The sequence below is a fragment of the Scyliorhinus canicula genome, chromosome 14 (assembly GCF_902713615.1).
Source record: "Scyliorhinus canicula chromosome 14, sScyCan1.1, whole genome shotgun sequence".
NCBI classification, from domain to species: Eukaryota; Metazoa; Chordata; class Chondrichthyes; order Carcharhiniformes; family Scyliorhinidae; genus Scyliorhinus; species Scyliorhinus canicula.
In genome coordinates, this window is record NC_052159.1 from 21,318,370 (window position 1) to 21,338,446 (window position 20,077).

A 20,077-nucleotide genomic window follows, 5' to 3' on the forward strand; every position below is an offset into this window, starting at 1 on the left:
TAATCTCCCTGTAACCAGCAAGTTGCTATTGCAAGAGAAGGGGATCTGCTGACAAAGGAGCGGCTCTGTTGTGGACTCTCCATGTTTGAGGTGATTCTAACACGAATCCGGCAATTCCTGGATGAACCCATATGGCGAGGACCTCTTCCGAGTAATGGAGTGATGCATGTGGATGAATGTGTGGAATTCCACAGACTCTGGAGCGCCATGCAGTTTGTTTACTGTATTCCAGTGGGAGCACATGAATTCACTGTAGAGTAAGTGTATTTCTATTTTTAAATTATCATTTCCCAATCATCATCATGCTGCAAACTCTGACACAGAGAGTGACAGACAGGAGACCTAGACACACACTTGATTAATGCTATGTCATTTTCTACATATAATACTTAACTGAAGGTCCCACGGTGTAGGATGACACTGAAGGTTGAATGAAACACGCAAAAACAGGATAAATGTAGAAGGAGCAGATAAGGAAGGAGCAGATAAGTGGCACAAAGATAAAAGTGGCCGAGGTTGACTGAGCTCATGTTTGTGGAGCTTTATTCCCTTGTTTTTTTGGGACACCCCTGGCTTCCCCACCCTTGTCCCTGAATTCAACTAGTAAAACTGTTTTCTGTCCATTCATGTATTCTTTGCAAAATAAACCAATTAGTTAGTTTAAAAGTGTACCTCCTCCTCTTCACTCCAGCTGCTGTAAGTGCAGAGGGTCGCACCTGATGATGAAAATGAAATGTCGTCACAGTCCCAGAGGACCATAAGCTTCTCTCCCATTTGAGAGCTGAACCCATGCTGTTGGCGTTGCTCTGCCAACTGAGCTAACTGCCCCCCCCCCCCTACTGCACACCAATGAGCACTTGGCTGTTTAATTAGATTTGGTGCACTCCAGATCATAAGGAATGTAAACTCCACTTATGAGAGTAACAAACCTTGAAATAGTTTGAAAGTCTGCCACAGGTTTGACTCATGAAATCAGTAACACTTCAGTTTCTTAAGTAATATATTATGGAATCTATTAGTTTGGGTGTAATTGTTGCTGAGCATTGCATTTCAGAATTGTTTTAATTCAAAACATGTTTTTATTAATTTGATATAAAGCACCAAGTAGATTGTGCTGAGGAAATATAATCCAATATTTCCATCAAGCTGTCAAAAGCAAAGATTCCAAAAGAAAAAATGTGAACAATGGTGATTTTTCTGATTATTTTTTTTGTGCTCAATATCACCAATTTTCTCTCCACTCTTGAAAACAGCAGTTATACGCGCACGAGTCATTCTCTGTTAACTGCACCCCATGTTCATCTGTGAGCATTAATCAGGTCTGCTAGCAGCGAGCCTGTGCCTGATCTAACCCAATTTTCCTATTCCTGGACAATGAGTCGAAACCTTGGCTGCTATTTATTCCCATCTAACGTGCTCAGGCCCGTTGCCCCAGCTGGTATTGACTAACTGAGCACAGACCACATATAAACCTGGAACCTTCCTGGTCAAGTACACCTCAGCTCCTCATTGTTCAAACACGCTGACTCCACTGGGATAGCTTCTTGCTGGGGTGATAAGGGGTGTGTGCAAATCTAATTGACTTTCATTTTCAAAATGGGAAGCTTTGTTTTAACGTGTCGGATTAATTTCGAACCACTCAAACCCATGGTGCTATTTGGCATTAACCTTGTCTTTAAATCACACAGGCAGTGCTTTGGAGATGGACTTCACTGGGCTGGCTGTATGATTATTACATTGCTTGGACAGCAACGTCGATTTGATGTCCTTGATTTCTGTTATCATCTGCTCAAAGTTCAGAAGCACGATGGGAAAGACGATGTCCTCAAAAATGTGGTATGTAAACCTTGAAAGTGTTCACATGAACCTGGTCACCATTGTATCTGTATGATGTAATTACTTTAGTTGCTTGAGAGATGGGAGTTGTTTCTTGGTCATTTTGCTGGGAGATGTAATACATCCAAATAGTGAAATATTTCACAGCAGGAGATGGGTAAGAAAAACCATCAATCCTGCAACAAGAATCTCAAAGTAACCAGTTGAGAAGTAGTGTTAAATAGTAGTCACAGTACGTTTGTTGGCCTAAGCTATTCCCCTTGCTGAAGACTGAGTAAATGTATGCAGAAAAATCTGGGAGATGGGATTATTTAAATACTAAATAATTTTCTTCAATCTTGTTAAATTTAACTAAATTATTGAGTGTGTTTCCTTCCAAACTCACAGCCTTTGAAGAAAATGGTTGACAGAATTCGCAAATTCCAAATTCTCAATGATGAGATTTTCGCTATCTTGAGCAAGTATCTGAAGTCGGGTGACGGTGAGAATGTACCTGTGGAACATGTCCGCTGTTTCCAGCCACCTATTCATCAATCGCTGGCAAGCTCATGAAAAGAAATTAAACACTCGGGACAATTCAAGCAATCCAGGGATATTTGTGATCCTAATAATCATAACTTTATTGTTCCGAGCGCCTGAATAACAGAATGGTTGATTTTTGCATTTTAATGATGGAGGAATGTTAGAGATTGAACATTTAAACTGCTGGGTGATTATTTTATTTTTTAGGAGGTCAATGCACGGTTTGCTGTGGTTGAGGGTTTTTACTGATGTTTCTGCCACCAAACACTACCAACAATAAATACCTGGAAGTGATTTAAAACAAAACTGGCTATTTTTAGAATAAATTTAGTTGCAAAGATTTAATGATAAATTTAATGTAATCATAATGTGACTCCTTTGTAATGCCATTGTTATAAAAAGATTAACAAATTTCATCCAAATCTTATATATTTTACTACACCTTGCCTGCCTTCAGTTTACTGGTGCTGTACTAAAAGATGCCATTTTTTCTACTCTATTCCAATAATATTTTTGCTCCAATTTTTTTCTAGTGTAACTCATTTATAGTAAGCTTTTCCACAATTTATAGTTGCAATAAACTTAAAAATGAACTCCGACTTTGTTTGAAGTGTTTGCCAGTTTATATGGAAGAAATAAATATTTCGGCATTAACTTTTATGCTTCTTCTTACTTTTAGACTTGAATCACAAGTAAAATTGTTTAGTTTCTCCAGTGGCTTTTGCCTGATGTGATACTGAGCCATGCAGGGATTTCCCAGGTCTCGGCAGATGGGGTGCTGCTGGCTACCGAAAGGAGAAAGTCCTGCCCGGGTTCAGACTGTTGCTCACTGTGTCGTGACCATTTATTGGAAACTGCGTGTGTGTGGAGGTCAGGGCAGAATTAGTCTTGGGTGTGAATAGCCCTTATCAAATAAAGTCAGTGGACCCTCATTCCCAGCTTGTATATAAAGAAATAGGAATTGTGACCAGACTGCAAGGCTAAGGGGTCCTGACGTCTGTTCAACTGTGAGAGTAAATCAGTGCTATCAAAGGAGGGAAGTGATGCATTTATTCACTGGTAAAAATGTTGCCTCCCATATGGGTATAAATGAACAAGCATTCTTTGCAAACATTTAGAAATATATACTGCTGGTATAGTATGGAAAGGATCACTTAATTTGTTGCAAGGTTAATTCAAATTCCATCAAGCCGTTGTGAAAATTAAGATGTCGCGAAGGAGTAAAAAACATGGAAAACAAACCTATTTATTATAACAATAATCTTTATTAGTGTCACAAGTAGGCTTACATTAACACACCAATGAAGTTACTGCGAAAAGCCCCTAGTCGCCGCACTCCGGCGCCTGTTCGGATACACAGAGGGAAAATTCAGAATGTTCAATTCACCTAACAAGCACGTCTTTCAGGACTTGTGGGAGGAAACCGGGAACCCAGAGAAAACCCACGCAGACAGGAGGAGAACGTGCAGACTCTGCACAGTGACCCAAGCCGGGAATCAAACCTGGAACCCTGCCGCTGTGAAACAACAATGCTAACCACTGTGCTCCCCAAGGTGCCTGAACTAAATGTCCTTGTTTGGCGAATATGGAATGGCTGGTATCCCAGAGTGTATCTTCACAGTGGATACAATGAACCCTCAGTAATCGACTCACCTCGGAGGGCCATGTTGCACGAGCATCCAAACAAAAGCAACGTTCAGGGAGCTGCAGAAACGACACTAGCTTCCAATCTCACCTTTGGCAGTTAATCTCCATCTAACTGACGAGTTATAAACGTGGTGAGCTGATGTCGACTGTGTATCACATCACAACCCTCCGCCCTCCCTCTGCCCCCGTAATTCTGGCTTGTCCACAACTCCCGGTTTTAATCACCCTTCCGCCTCCCCCCACCCACCACCACCATTGTGCTTAAGCCGTGATCTCGCCATAAACCTCTGCAGCGTCACTGCTTTTAAAGACACTCCTTAAAACCTACTTTATTGACCAAGGTTTTGGCGATCTGGCCTTATAGCTTCTAATGTGGCTCAGTGTCAAATTTTGTTTGGCAACACACCTCAGGATGTTTTACTACATTAAAGGTGCTATGGGGCTTTTCACAGTAACTTCATTGAAGCCTACTTGTGACAATAAGCGATTATTATTATTATTGTATAAACGCTAACTGTTGTACTATCAATGCACTTGTTTTGGTGATTGTTAAGGGTTAGGATTGAAGCCATCAAATTGGCTCTCTGTGCCTGAAAGGGACAAAGTGGCCCTGGGTTATTCTGAACCAGAATCTGTTGCAAATTGTGGCATGTGTCGCAATATTTTGTCTTCAGTTAACACCTTTAATGTAATAAATCTACCTTTAATGTAATAAATAGTGCAAAGTTTCGTCAGAGGACCATTATAATGCAAAATATGACACTAAAGCACGCAAGGAGATATTAGCTTGGTCAACAAAGTAGGTTTTGAGGTATGTCTCATGAAGGAGGAATCTGAGGTACAGAGGTTTAGGAACGGAATTCCAGAGCTTTGCGACCTAAGATACTGAAAGCATGGTGGAGCGATTAAAATCAGCGTCACTGAAGTGCCCAGAATCAAATGAAGTTACTGTGAAAAGCCCCTAGTCGCCACACTCCGGCGCCTGTTTGGGTACACAGGAAAAATTCAGAATGTTCAATTCACCTAACAAGCACGTCTTTCAGGACTTGTCAGAGGAAACCCACACAGACACGGGAAGAATGTGCAGTCTCCGAACAGACAGTGGCCAAGCCGGAAATCGAACCCGAGTCCCTGGCACTGTAAAGCAACAGTGCTAACCACTGTGCTACCGCTAGTCGGGCAAGATATGGATCCAAGGTTTGAATGAACTCAACTTTTGAGCATACATGGGCAAGGAAAACCTTAGTTGGTGATGCTCTGGCTTTTGCTTTCACTTTTGCCTATCCAAACATAGGCAGTGATCTGGCCAACAGAAGGAAGGCATGAACCACCATGTAAAAAGCTGGAAAATAAATCAACAGGGTTATTTTTGATCAGAGAGATTGCAGAAAGACTGGAAACAGCTTTTGGAGGTGGAAACATGGACCTGATGAGGCAGTAGTTTACAAGTACATAGGGATCAAATATGGTTATTTTGAAGAGGTCAAGATTTAGGGAAGGACAGTGAAATAAGGAGAGGATAAGTGGAGCCAAAATCATTGTGGATTATGAATTAGTCAGTGCAGGAAAAATACATCAGAAGACAAACTCAGCAAGGAGCAATAGGCAAATGAATGTTGCAAGTCAGATTAGAGTGCTGTGCATTTATCGTCACCATAGAATTACAATATAGAACCATGAACTTGATCGGTTTACATTTTGTAGAAACATGGAACGTTGATCAGTGTACATGAATGGAAATGTAATATTCCTTCTAAAACCTTTTGAGATATGGGAAGGACTGTTAATCAGCACTAAAGCAATATATATATTTATTTATTTCAGCGCCAACAGGAAGGCAAATAGAGAGCCTTATTGCCTCACTCATAACATTTCAATCTATCATTTCCACTAGCGATCTCTTATTTTGAACACTCTTAATTTTCTTTTCTTCCCAAAGCCTTATCTTAACGCACCACGTTCGAGATATGAATCTGACCAGTTTCCCCTTCCACTAGTCTAGAAGTCAGTTTGAGCGTTAAAATTCCCTTTCTTCTAACAATGTGTCTCGCATCCCAGGAACAGCCTTGGAAGTAGTTTGAAATCATTTGTGCCTTCCGAACAGCACTGTGGGTGTACCTACACAAGATGGACTGCAGTGGTTCAAGAGGCAGCTCACCACCACCACCTTCTTGAGGACAATTAGGGATGACCTTGGGTGGCACGGTGGCGCAGTATGTTGCTCGTTATGCTTTCCCTTAATTTGCTCTGTTCTAGTTACCTTTGCTCAAGAGTCGCCAGGTATCTTTCTGATACCACCACAAGGTTCAAAGCCGAATACTGATCAATGACTCGATACACCAGTTAGTAAGTTTGAAATCAATGCACATTTATTTACACAGTCAATTATTACTCATGCACAAACTCTACTCACTAAACTACAACTACTAATAAAAGCCTATACTTAGCTTCGAGTGGCCCACTCAGTCAGAGGAACAATGGCCGTTGTCCGGTTCTGATACTGTTGGCTTCGAACTGGTATAGAATAGTAGCTAGGAGCGTCTATCTCGTGGCGTGCGTTGACCTTAGACTTACTTGGCTGGTGCTTGGTGGGCCTCGTCGCTGAGAGCCAAAGGCCAAGGTGAAGATGGAGAAAATAAGAGAGCAAACTGACCTTGGGGACTCTTGTTTTATAGCCCCCAGGGTTTTGAGCCCTTCTGGGCGGACCCTGGACTTGGTCCCAATTAATTGGACCATGTCCCATTCGTTTGTATCGATTCTCTCCAATAACTGGAGAGAATCTGTTCCCCGATCGTTGGGCAACGATCCTAGGTAACCGTTGGCCTGCCTTTGTTTTAGCCTCGACTGGCGCCGGAGAGTCTGTCTTGGTACCGATTGTTTCAATGTTTCTTTTTGTCCCCGGAGATAGCTCATTACTATGCTAATGGCTTGTAGTTTCAGTTCTGTCTGGGTTCTGCAAGTTCCAATCCATAGGAAACCTTATACCTGCTTGTTTTTCTAGTGCTGTCCATTTTTCCCTGCACTCTTTGCGAGTATCCATTTTGGAATCGGGACGTGGCCACCCCAGGTGGCTACAAGTGGTTAGTCCTGGGTCACTTGTCTACATGGAGTTTCACATTCTCCCTGTGTCTGTGTGGGTCTCACACCCACAACCCAAAGATGTGGAGGCTAGGTGAATTGGCCACACTAAATTGCCCCTTAATTGTAAAAAAAAAAGATTTTACTCTAAATTTTAAAAAAAAAATTAGGGATGACCAAAAAATGCTGGTCTATGATGCTGACATTCCATGCAAAACAATAAAGAACAAAAAGTACAGCACAGGAACAGGCCCTTCGACCCTCCAAGCCAGTGCCGACCATGCTGCCCGTCTAAACTAAATTCTTCTACACTTCCGTGGTCCATATCCCTCGAGTCCCATCCTATTCCTGACTATCCACTGTCTAGGCCCCTCATAATTTTGTAGACCTCTATCAGGCCGCCCCTCAACCTCCTTCGTTCTAGTGAGAACAAACTGAAATTATTCAACCTATCATCGTAGCTTATGCCCTCCATATCAGGCAACATCCTGGTAAATATATGGGAAGTATTCCTCTTGGAGGTCAGTGACCAGTGGTGTCCCACAAGGGTTTGTTCTGGGACCTCTGCTCTTTGTGGTTTTTATAAATGACTTGGATGAGGAAGTGGAAGGGTGGGTTAGTAAGTTTGCCGTTGACACGAAGGTTGGGGGAATTGTAGAAGTGTTGAGGGTTGTTGCAGGTTGCAACAGGATATTGACAGGATGCAAAGCTGGGCTGAGAAGTGGCAGATAGAGTTCAACCTTGATAAATGTGAAGTGATTCATTTTTGAAGGTCGAATTTGAATGCTGAATACAGAGTTAAAGGCAGGATTCTTGGATTTGTGGAGGAACAGAGGGATCTTGGGGTTCACATACATAGATCCCTCAAAGTTGCCACCCAGGTTGACAGGGTTGTTAAGAAGGCGTATGGTGTGTTGGCTTTCAGTAACAAGGGGATTTTAAGAGCTGTGAGGTTTTGCTGCAGCTTTATAAAACCCTAGTTAGACCACACTTGGAATATTGTGTCCAGTTCTGGTTGCCTCATTATAGGAAGGATGTGGATGCTTTGGAGAGGGTACAGCGGAGACTTACCAGGATGCTGCCTGGACTGGAGGGGATGTCTTATGACGAAAGGTTGAGGGAGTTGGGGCTTTTCTCACTGGAGCAAAGAAGGCAGAGAGGTGACTTGATAGAGGTGTACAAGGTGATGAGAGGCATGGATAGAGTGGATAGCCAGAGACATTTCCCAAGAGCGGAAATGGCTGTCAGGAGGGGACATAATTTTAAGGTGATTGGAGGAAAGTATAGGGGAGATGTCAGAAGTAGGTTCTTTAGGAAGTGAACACTATACTCCAAGTGTGACCTAACTAAGGTTCTATGCAGCTGCAACATGACTTGCCAGTTTTTATGCTCAATGCCCTGGCCAATGAAGGCAAGCATGCCATATGCCTTCTTGACTACCTTCTCTACCTGTGTTGCCCCTTTCAGTGACCTGTGAACCTGTACACCTGGATCTCTCTGACTGTCAATACTCTTGAGGGTTCTACCATTCACTATATATTCCCTGCCTGTATTAGACCTTCCAAAATGCATTACCTCACATTTGTCCGGATTAAATTCCATCTGCCATCTATCTCTCCGCCCAAGTCTCCAAACGATCTAAACCCTGCTGTATCCTCTGACAGTCCTCATCGCTATCTGCAATTCCACCAACCTTTGTGTCGTCCGCCAACGTACTAAACAGACCAGTTACATTTTCCTCCAAATCATTTATATATACTACGCATAGCAACGGTCCCAGCACTGATCCCTGCAGAACACTAGTCACAGACCTCCAATCAGAAAACACCCTTCCATTGCTAGTCTCTGCCTTCGATGACCTAGCCAGTTCTGTATCCATCTTGCCAGCTCACCTCTGATCCGTGTAACTTCATCTTTCGTACCAGTCTGCCATAAGGGACCTTGTCAAAGGCCTTACTGAAGTCCATATAGACAGCATCCACTGCCCTACCTGCATCAATCATCTTTGTGACCTCCGAAAAACTATCAAGTTAGTGAGACACGACCTCCCCGTCACTAAACCGTGCTGTCTCTTGCTAATACGTCCACTTAATTCCAAATGGGAGTAAATTATGTCTCGAAGAATTCTCTCCAGTAATTTCCCTACCACTAACGTAAGGCTCACCGGCCTGTAGTTCCCTGGATTATCCTTGCTACCTTTCTTAAACAAAGGAACAACATTGGCTATTCTCCAGTTATCCAAGACATCACCTGAAGACAGGATCCAAAGATTTCTGTCAACGCCTCAGCAATTTCCTCTCTTGTCTCCTTCAGTATTCTGGGGTAGATCCCATCAGGCCCTGGGGACATATCCACCGTAATATTTTTCAAGACGCCCAACACACCTTTTTGGATCTCAATATGACCCAGGCTATCTACACTCCCTTCTCCAGACTCAGCATCCACAAATTCCTTCACTTTGGTGAATACTGATGCAAAGTATTCATTTTGTACCTCGCCCATTTCCTCTGGCTCCACACATTGATTCCCTCGCCTGTCCTTCAGTGGGCCCACCCTTTCCCCGGCTACCCTCTTGCTTTTTATGTACGTTTAAAAAGCCTTGGGATTTTCCTGAACCATATTTGCCAATGTCTTTTCATGACCCCTTTTAGCCCTCCTGACTCCTTGCTCACGTCCCTTCCTACTTTCCTTGTATTCCACACAGGATTAGTCTGTTCCCAGTCTTATAGCCCTGATAAATATCTCCTTTTTCTTTTTGACAAGGCCTACAATATCTCTCGTTATCCAAGGTGCCTGAAATTTGCCATATTCATCCTTTTTCCTCACAGGAACATGTCGGTCCTGAATTCCTTTCATCTGACATTTTAAAGCCTCCCACATGTCAGATGTTGATTTAGCCTCAAACATTCACCCCCAGTCTAGGTTCTTCAGTTCCTGCCTAATATTGTTATAATTAGCCTTCTCCCAATTTAGCATATTCACCCGAGGACCACTCTTATCCTTGTCCAGCAGCACTTTAAAACTTACTGAATTGTGGTCACTTTTCCCGAAATGCTCCCCTACTGAAACTTCTACCACCTGGCTGGGCTCATTCCCCAATACCAGGTCCAGTACTGCCCCTTCCCTAGTTGGACTATCTACATATTGTTTTAAGAAGCCCTCCTAGATGCTCCTTGCAAACTCTGCCCCATCCAAGCCCCTAGCACAAAGTGAGTCCCAGTCAATATTGGGGAAGTTAAAGTCTCCCATCACAACAACACTGTTGCTTTTACTCCTTTCCAAAATCTGTCTACCTATCTGCTCGTCTATCCACCGCTGGCTGTTGGGAAGCCTGCAGTAAACCCCTAACATTGTGACTGCACCCTTCTTATTCCTGATCTCTACCTATTTAGCTTCGCTGCCCTCTGAGGTGTCCTCCCGCAGTACAGCTGTGATATTCTCCCTAACCAGTAGTGCAACTCCTCCACCCCTTTTACATCCCCCTCTATCCTGCCTGAAACATGTAAATCCTGGAACGTTTAGCTGCCAATCCTGTCCTTCCCTCAACCAGGTCTCTGTAATGGCAACATCATCATAGTTCCAAGAAATCCCATGAAATATTTTAAAAATAGAGATGGGTTCTGACCAGAACTCATCTTGGATCCTTGCAGTCAGCAGAGACTTCTCACCAAATTCTGGCTTCGAATCAGATCCCCATCCCAAATTGATTGCTATATTCTAACTTGTTGATCTATGTTTTACATTTTTTGTGGGTCATGGACCAAATTTTAATTTTATGTTCATATATACATTCATCTAAAGTTGCCGATACTAACATCATAGTGCTCTAATTTAGGGATGCTCGATCAACCAGCTTACAAATAGTCCTCTCCAAACTTCCGTGGGGTTGCATAGTTGAATTGAGTGGTGGATCACCATTGCCTGAGAGATGCACGCGAGTAGGGCACCAATGGAACAAGTGGGCTGCTCAGCCCACGTGACCATGAAAATACTGTTCCATTATCATGACTGATTTATGCTTTGACTCCATTTACCCCTTTGTTTTTCAATGTTCCTGATACTTACCAAACAAAATTCTATCAATCTATCAATTCTATAAATTAAAAATTAATTTACGGGATGTGAGTGTTTCTGGTGCAGCCAGTATTTATAGCGTAAACCTAATTGGCCTTGAACTGCTGCAGTCCATGTGGTGTAGACAGAACACCCACATTGCTATTCAGGAGTGAGTTCCAGCACTTTTTGACCCAGCAACAGTGAAGGTATGGTGATATTTCCAAGTCAGGATGGTGAATCTCAATGAACCCACAATCACTTTCAGGAGAGGGAGTTCCAAACATTAACTGACTCTTCAGTGAAAAGGCATTTCCTAATGTCAATCACAAGCCTCATTCTAAATTTTAAGTTTATGTTCTGGATTCTGCCAACAAAGGAAATAGTAAATAGTTTCTCTATCTACTCCCTTTATCATTTCTAATACCCTGATTAGATCTCTTAATCATATAAACTCAAGGAAAGGCAAGTTCAGTTACTGGAACAGTTCTCAATTTAACCCTTAAAATCCTGAAACCATTTGGATGAATCTAAGCTGTACTTTACCTATAACAAGACATCTTCCCTGAGGTTTGATACCCAAACTGACTGCAGGACTCCAAATGGAACCTGACTGCATTACTTTATCATCTTTTAAGTCCAGTTCTGTTTATGTAAAAGCCAATAATCATTAGCTCTTATAATTACTTGCTCATTAAGTTTTTGTGATTAGTGTCTGTATCTAAATCCTTTACTCCAACAACATCCAGTCACCATCATAGCAAAACGTTCAAAGTTGTCATTTTGAAATTGATTCCTTCATCCTTCCCCAAACTGAAGTTCGTCTGTCATAGACCTCCCTACTCACTTAGTCACTGGCCCTTTGTAACCTCCTGTTCCCGTTGTGCTTCGTAATTTTTTAAAAATGTTTTTATTGGGTTTTGTGCATAGCATAGTACAAATACACATATGATTGAGACTTTTGCAAGAGGGGGCACCTCGTGTTATTTACATTTGTCAGTTTTTGTATTTACATGAGTTTAGACCGTTTCTTATTTTTGTTCCTTTGTTTCTTTCCTCCTTGCTGCGTTCGTTGTGGCCCCGTGTTCCTTTCCCGCTTGTGTTCCCCTCGTTTTTTGACTCCTGGTTCTCCTCCGTTGTTGTTTCTCTTCCCCCCCCCCCCCCCCCCCCTTCCTGCTGCCATCTCTCCTGCTGGGTTCGGTTTCACTTTCTTGTTATCTTGGACCCTCCCCCTCTTTCCTTTTGTGCCTTGGCTACTTTCTCTTTGTCCCTGGCCACTTAGTTGCTGGCCACAAACAGATCCATGTTTTGTGGAGGCCAACTTCTGACCCACGGGTGGCGTATTTGATTTTCTCCATTTGCGGAATTCCGATAGGTTGGACAGCCAGTCTGCAGTTTTAGGTGGTGCTGCTGACCGCCAGCCGAGCAGGATTCTATGGCGGACGATCAGGGAGGCAAAGGCAATGACGTTCTCCCTCCTCCGCATGAACAGATCTGGCTCGTCTGTGGGCTCTTTGTACCATTTTTAGTTGCGTTAGGTTGAGTCTTGCACATGTGGAAGTGGAGTTGACCCTGTGCAGTGCTTCGCTCCAGAGCCCCCACCCTATTTAGAACCCCAAGTCTTCCTCTCACTTCCTCGTCGCGTCCGGTTTGGCATTAGCCCTGTCTATCAGTCGTCCATGCATGTCACTGCAGTTCCCTCTGCCTAAAATGTCTGTGTCCAGTAATTCTGCTAATAGTGACTGTCAAGCCGGTAGCGGTTATGTCCTTGTTTCCTTCAGTAGGAGGTTTTTAAGCTGCAGGTACCTGTAATCGTTGCCCCCTGCTAGTTGAAATCCCTCCGAAAGTTTGTCCATTGCGATCCTACTGTTGGTGTACAGGTCTCCAGTTGTTAATGTCCCCCCGTCCTGTCTCCACCTTTTAAAGGAGGTGTCTGTGAGTGCTGGCATGTTGGAGATGGGCAGGCCGAATTGTTGTCATAACTGGTTCCAGGACTGGAGTGTTGCTACCACCACTGGGCTGTTTGAGTACTTCTTGGGTGGGGATGGGAGTGCCACCATGGCGAGGGCCTGGAGGGAGGTCCCCTTGCAGGAGTCCGCCTTGCGTGCCCCCACTCTGCTTTTGGCACCTTTATCCATCCCATTATTCTTTCTGCTGTCGCTGCCGAGTGGTAGTATTGCAGGTTTGAGAGAGAGAATTTGTTTTCTGTAGTTCTCTGGGATCCTAGCATTCTTCCTCCCCACCCCCCACCCCCATACAAACGGCATGATTAATTTGTCCAGTGAGTTGAAAAAGGCCTTGGGGATATAGATCCAAGTAGGAAGAGGCATCTGGGCAGTACGTTCATTTTGATCATCTGCACTGTTGGTGTACAGGTCTCCAGTTGAGTGGAAGTGTGTTCCATCTCTGCTGGTCAGATTCCACTTGTGGACCCCGGTACAGTCGTGAGCGATTTTGATCCCCACTAGCAGAATTTGTGCCAGGCCTGTTTAAATGGCAGGCTACAGGGATAGACTGGATAGGGTTTGGGTGGTGTGCTCTTTCCAAGGGCTGATGCAGACTCAACGGGCCAAATGGCCTCCACTCCCTCCTTAATAGCACTGTGGGTGTACCACATGGCCTGCAGCAGTTTAAGGAGGCAAGGATCTATTGAGAAGGAGGAATTGAAGAAAAAAAAATTTTTTTTAAGTGGAAAAATTATTGGGACAGAGCCAATAAATCCCCAGGGCCTGATGATCCACATCACAGGGTACTAAAGGACATGGCCATGTTGTGTTGATTGTAGTCGTCCAAAATTCTGTAGATTCTGGAACTGATTGGAGTGCAGCATATGCAATCCTGCTATTTAAAAGAGGGAGAGAGAAAACGGAATTACAGACCGGTTAGCCGAACATCAGTGGTAGGGAAAATAAAGGATGCCATAACAAGACACAGAAAATATCAACGGGATTAGACATGGATTTATCAAAGGGAAATCATGTTTGACAAACCTATTGGAGTTTTTTGATGATGTAACGAGTAAAAAAAGTAGATCGTATTTGGATTTTCAAACAGCTTTTGATAAAGTCCCATATAAGAGGTTAGTGTACAAAATTAAAGCACATGCGATTGGGGGTAATATATTGGCATAGATTGTGAATTGGTTAGGAGGAAGGAAATAGAGTAGAATAAATGGGTATTTTTCAAAATGGCAGACGGTGACTCGTGAGGTCCTGCAGCGATGAACGCCTGGGCCCCAGCTATTCACAATAAATATCAATGATTTGGATGCGGGAACCAAAATTCAATAATGCCAAGTTTGCTGATGACACTAAACTAGATAGGAATGAAAGTGGTGAGGAGGATGTAAAGCAATTTCAAGGCGATTTAGAGTGGGGAAAATACATGACAGATGCAGTACAGTGTGGATTAATGTAATATTTATCCACTGCAGCAGGAAAAACAATGGCAGATAATTGGTAATAAATTGGGTAATGTTAAAAGGGGCTTGGGTGTCCTTGTACACCAGTCATTGAAAGGAAGCATGCAGGTGCAGCAAGCAGTTAAGGAGGCAAATGGTATGTTGGCCTGGCATATAGGACAGCACAGTGGTTAGCACTGCTGCTTCTCAGCACCAGGGACCTGGGTACAATTCCAGCCTTGGGTGACTGTGGAGTTTGCACATTCTCCCCACGTCTGCGTGGTTTCCTCCCACAGTCCAGGTGAGGGGAATTGTCCATGATCAATGCGCAATGTTGCAGGAATAGGGCGGGGGAGTGGGTCTTGGTAGAGTGCCCTTTTGGAGGGTAGGTGCAGACTTGATGGGCCAAATGGCCTCCATTTGTATGCCATTCCATACAAATGGCATTGTAGGAATTCTATGGCTTATTCCTGCTCCTATTTCCTCTAAGATATTTTGAAATCTCTAAAATTGAGATTTACTAAGATTAATACCAAAGATGTCAGGAGCCTGGGAAATCAATCATGATTCAGATTGGTTTTCAAAAGTGAAGAATTTGGGGGGGGGGGGAGAGACGGGACCATTTCTACTGAATAACAAAGTTACTTAAATACTGTAGATGCCAGCAATCGAGAACAAACTATTTCAACTGAATCACGAGTATAGGAGAGCACCAAAAGAACAGAGGAAACATTTGAGAGATGTTCTTATGTAAAAGATCATTAGGGCATGGAAAGCCACACATATGGGTTCTGGAAAAAGAATCCCAAACAGTTTTGGAAAGGGTGGGGAATTGAAACAAAGTGAATAGCTATTATGTTCCAAATAGCTTCCTTTCAGGATACAAGGTTCTCGAATTTGTTTTGTACAAAATATCGACAGCTTGATCCCATTATAACCTATGTCCTTCTATACACATATTCCAGCCGGAGTCACTGAATCTCCTGTCCCTTTACTTCCTCTCTGGGCTTGGTTATGCTGAGATCAATCAAGTCACTGCCAAAGCTGGTCTGACATCAACAAACTTAAATCAGACAACAGTGTTCCTTCTACCAATTAGGTCAGTGAATACTAGGATGGATATCTTGTTACTCCTATATTTTGAAATTGATAAGACATAGAACATAGAACAGTACAGCACAGAACAGGCCCTTCGGCCCTCGATGTTGTGCCGAGCAATGATCACCCTACTCAAACCCACGTATCCACCCTATACCCGTAACCCAACAACACCCCCTTTAACCTTATTAGGACACTACGGGCAATTTAGCATGGCCAATCCACCTAACCCGCACATCTTTGGACTGTGGGAGGAAACCGGAGCACCCGGAGGAAACCCACGCACACATGGGGAGGACGTGCAGACTCCGCACAGACAGTGACCCAGCCGGGAACCGAACCTGGGATCCTGGAGCTGTGAAGCATTTATGCTAACCACCATGCTACCGTGCTGCCCCTAGTGAGCCCTAGTTTTAGATTCTCCCATGAGAAGAAACATACTCTCCAACATCCACCCTCAGGATCTTGGATGTTCCAATCAACATGCTCCTTACTCTTCTAAACTCCCACAAAGTACATAGTATTGGATAGAAGGGGACAGTGGCAGGTAGGCACCGTCTTAAACTGTAATTGAAACGGCCAAAATGAGATGAGATATTGTGCCCGTCTTTCCAAATTTATTCTTTCCTTTGTTAATCCCTGCTGCATAGCTACATAACCAAGTTAAAGTTGTTAGACTGCTTTTAGTTTAATGTCTCTGCGGCTGTTCTTGTCTGTATTTTAAATAAGCATATGAAAAAGGAGCAGGAGTAGGCCACTCGGCCCCTCGAGAGCCTGCTCTGCCATTCAGTAAGATCATGGCGGATCTGATTGTAACCTCAACTCCACATATCCCCCTAATAACCCGTACCAGCCTCCCCGAACAGGCGCCAGAATGTGGTGACTAGGGGCTTTTCACAGTAACTTCATTTAAAGTCCACTTGTGACAATTAGCGATTTTCATTTCATTTCGTAACCTATCACCCCTTTTGCTTACCACCTCTGCCAAAAAAAGATTCAAAGACTCTTAAACCTTTCCCAAAACGGTGGTGGAGGCAAAGATTCACGACCCTGAGTGGACACATTTCCCCTCATCTCAGTTTTAAATGGGCTACCCCTTTGTTTTAAAATAATGAGCCCTAGTTTTAGATTCTCAAATGAGAAGAAACATACTTTCCAACATCCACCCTCAGGATCTTGGATGTTCCAATCAAGATGCTCCTTACTCTTCAAGCTGAGCTTGTCTAACCTTTCCTCATACCACCCATTCCAGGTATTATAGTCTGGTAAATTTGGGGAACTCTACCCCAATATTGAAGCTTCTATTCATTTATCTTGCTAATATATTGTAAATATACTAAGAAAAGGTGAATCCAAAACAATTTTATTTCAAACATTTAAATTAAAACCCTCAGTGCATAAAGTACAGTTTTGTTTTCAAAAAATATTTAAAATGAGTCAGCATGTGTATTATTACATGGTGATTTTTGCCCATAGTCACTTATATCATGTAAACCACGTTGCATCATTCAAAGATGTTTAAAAAATGAGCCATGAAAAATAAGGCAAATAAAAATGCAATTTAATAACCCTTGGTCCATCCCAATCACACTGATGGAAAAGTGATTGTCCCTAGAGACTTTCCTTTACAATAAATGAAGTCACCCACACAGATTACCTTTAACAAGCAGCTCAATTCTGGTAACTATGATGGTAGAGTTACTATAGACAAGGCAGTGCTTTTCCTTTATCCGTTAACATTGTTATCCGAATCTCACATGGTGATCATGTTTCCATTTCTTCTGGAGGAGACCATCTCAGAGGAGTGCATGTCTGAACTCTCGGTGCAGCTTTCATTTTCCACATTGTGGTCTAACCGCTCATAATGTACACCCCCGTTGGATGCAAATCCCTTCTCCTCCTTCCTCATGAACACGGGCAATGTTGCCAGCGTTAAATTGATATCTTTAAAGGCATGCAATAAAAAGATGCCCACTATGATAGTGAAGAAGCCACTCAATGTGCCAATGATGTCGTCATTGTCCATATGATACCATTCTTTAAAAAGAATAGCAGAACATGTCAAAACAGATGTAGTGAAGAACACATAATAAATGGGAGTCACTAAGGATGTGTTGAAAATATCCAGTGCCTTGTTTAAGTAGTTAATTTGAGTGCTGACGCATGCTATAAGGCTCAGCAGAAGGATCCACGACAGAGAATAGGTAAGTACAGGCTTTCCGCCAAACAGTTCCTTAATAGCAATACCAAGGCCTTTCACACAGGAGACAGAGAGGGCACCGATGACAGAACAGATGGTTATGTAAACCAGAATATTCGTCTGCCCATGACGGGGTCCGACAACAAAAATAAGAATCAGAGAAACAATGATGACAAAAGTTGCGAACACCACAAAACCTGAAAGAGAAAAAAAAACCGTTGAGAGAATTCAGTATTTGTTATTTTTTTTTCTCTTTATAGCAGTAACATGAGCTATAGTAGAATTCCTCAGCTTTGAGAGGAGGTGGGCAGGCAGCCTGGCTCTTTATTCTCTCTCCTTTCTCCCTGATGATACTGCTTCTTGTTGGGTTTTGATTTCAATCACTGGCAGCCTGTCACGTGGGGCACCGCAGAGGAAAACAGAACCAAGAATTTGGACTGATTTATCACTGAGTCCTGGGGTGCTGAAGCCAATTATCGAAGCTCAATTTCTACTACAACAGAGATTATCTCATCACATGTTGGGCTAACCCACTGCGCCATCGTGCCGCCCTGGGAGTAGCATCTTTTGGTCTGCATAGTTTAATTACATCAAACAATGCCTTTCCCCAATATGGCAATTGACATGGCAACACTCCTTAATTAGGAATAGAGAAAAGGTAATGATAGAACTGAAGGGCAAATTGAATGCAGAAGCTGATTGCCTTGATTCAGTGCCTTAGTCTGATGCCATGCCGAGATCCGTGATAAGGCAAAATCAGAGGCATAAGATGATGTTCTACAATGCTGGGGAGAACATACCTTCTCCTACTGGGCTTACAACCACAAAAATAAACCATTTTCTGCCAATTTAAAATGAATCTGCCTCAATACAATTCTTCATTTTAGGGTTTTTAATGTTCCTGAAACTACCCCTATGGGGCTGGTTTAGCACACTGGGCTAAATCGCTGGCTTTGAAAGAAGACCAAGGCAGGCCAGCAGCACGGTTCAATTCCCGTACCAGCCTCCCCGAACAGGCGCCGGAATGTGGCGACTAGGGGCTTTTCACAGTAACTTCAGTTGAAGCCTACTTGTGACAATAAGTGATTTTCATTTCATTCATGGATGAGATTTTAATATAATTACATTTGCAGATAAAACAAAGGACAGAAAATTCATTCAACAGAATTATAAAGTAATCGCCCCATCAGATGTAAAAAGCCCTCATCATTCGCCTGTATCAAGGCAAGACACTAAAATCTCACCCTAAGCATTATGGATTAATAGATCATCTGTGGTAATGACTTAAGACACGCAGTCTGCTCACTGTCAAAACAGAGTCGGCAAATCTCAGAAAAAATAAACCGGGAGAATGGCACAATTCTGCGTTTACCTGAACTGAAAGTTTAAAAATCTGCAATGTCAGGACTCATACATACTGTCAAAAAATGTTTCCTCAGTTCCTATCAAAACAAATTAAATCAGTAAGCAGTGTGGAGGGTGTGAAATGAAGATGCATATCAGCCCACATCACTGCTATTCATACGTCAAAAGTGCCATTGCAAAATATGCTTTATTACCACAATGTTATTAGCATGTTTTCAGTATTTCACAACAACATTTACAGATATGGGGAAAAACAGGTTTTGCAGAATTGGAATCTTTTTGTAAGTTTACGGAGGGTGGAAGATGGGAGGCCAGCTGGGTAAGCACCAGAATGATTGAGTCTGGAGCTAATGTAAGCATGGCCAAAAATTTCAATATCAGATGAAGCAATATTTGTGGATGTGCAATATTTCGAAGCAAATGGTCTTATAGATTCACAGAATCCCTAAAGTGCAGAAGGGAGCCATTCATGCCATCACGTCTGCACCAATCCTCCGAAAGAGCACCTTCACCCAGGCTCACTCCCCTGTGAAACCGGAGCACTCAGGAAACCCACACAGACACAGGGAGAATGTGCAAACTCCACAGTCACCCAAAGCTGGAATTGAACCTAGGTCCCTGGTGCTGTGAGGCAGCAGTGTTAACCACTGTGTCACCGTGCCATACTATATTGTTGGGGAGTATATCGTTCAGAAGCTCAGCTGAGGGTCACACAAGACACCAGGATTGCAAGCAGTTTGATTCAGCTTCAGACAGATGCAGAGAGATGGAACTGATGGCTAGGAAATGGAGCCTGCAGTGTCAAGAGGGGGAAATGGCTTTGATGTTCCCAATATTTAACTGGAGGACATTTCTATTATTCCAACATGTTGAACAAG

At 43.0% G+C, this 20,077-nt stretch overlaps 2 protein-coding genes across 7 annotated transcripts in view; one reads left to right on the forward strand and one right to left on the reverse strand.

Annotated features, from left to right (window-relative positions):
• Positions 1–3,012, forward strand: part of cyfip1 (cytoplasmic FMR1 interacting protein 1) — a 189,018-nt gene extending 186,006 nt beyond the window's left edge. The window contains exons 26-28 of the mRNA XM_038819028.1: positions 19–257; positions 1,689–1,836; positions 2,224–3,012. Of these exons, the coding sequence (XP_038674956.1) occupies positions 19–257; positions 1,689–1,836; positions 2,224–2,388 (552 nt within the window). The 3' untranslated portion in view covers positions 2,389–3,012. The remainder of the gene's footprint in view (positions 1–18; positions 258–1,688; positions 1,837–2,223) is intronic.
• Positions 3,013–16,980: 13,968 nt separating this feature from the next.
• nipa2 (NIPA magnesium transporter 2) overlaps positions 16,981–20,077 on the reverse strand; it is a 72,550-nt gene continuing 69,453 nt past the window's right edge. For all 6 annotated transcript variants that reach the window (XM_038818075.1, XM_038818072.1, XM_038818077.1 and 3 more), the window contains one exon: positions 16,981–18,031. In XM_038818075.1, the coding sequence (XP_038674003.1) occupies positions 17,388–18,031 (644 nt within the window). In that variant the 3' untranslated portion in view covers positions 16,981–17,387. The remainder of the gene's footprint in view (positions 18,032–20,077) is intronic.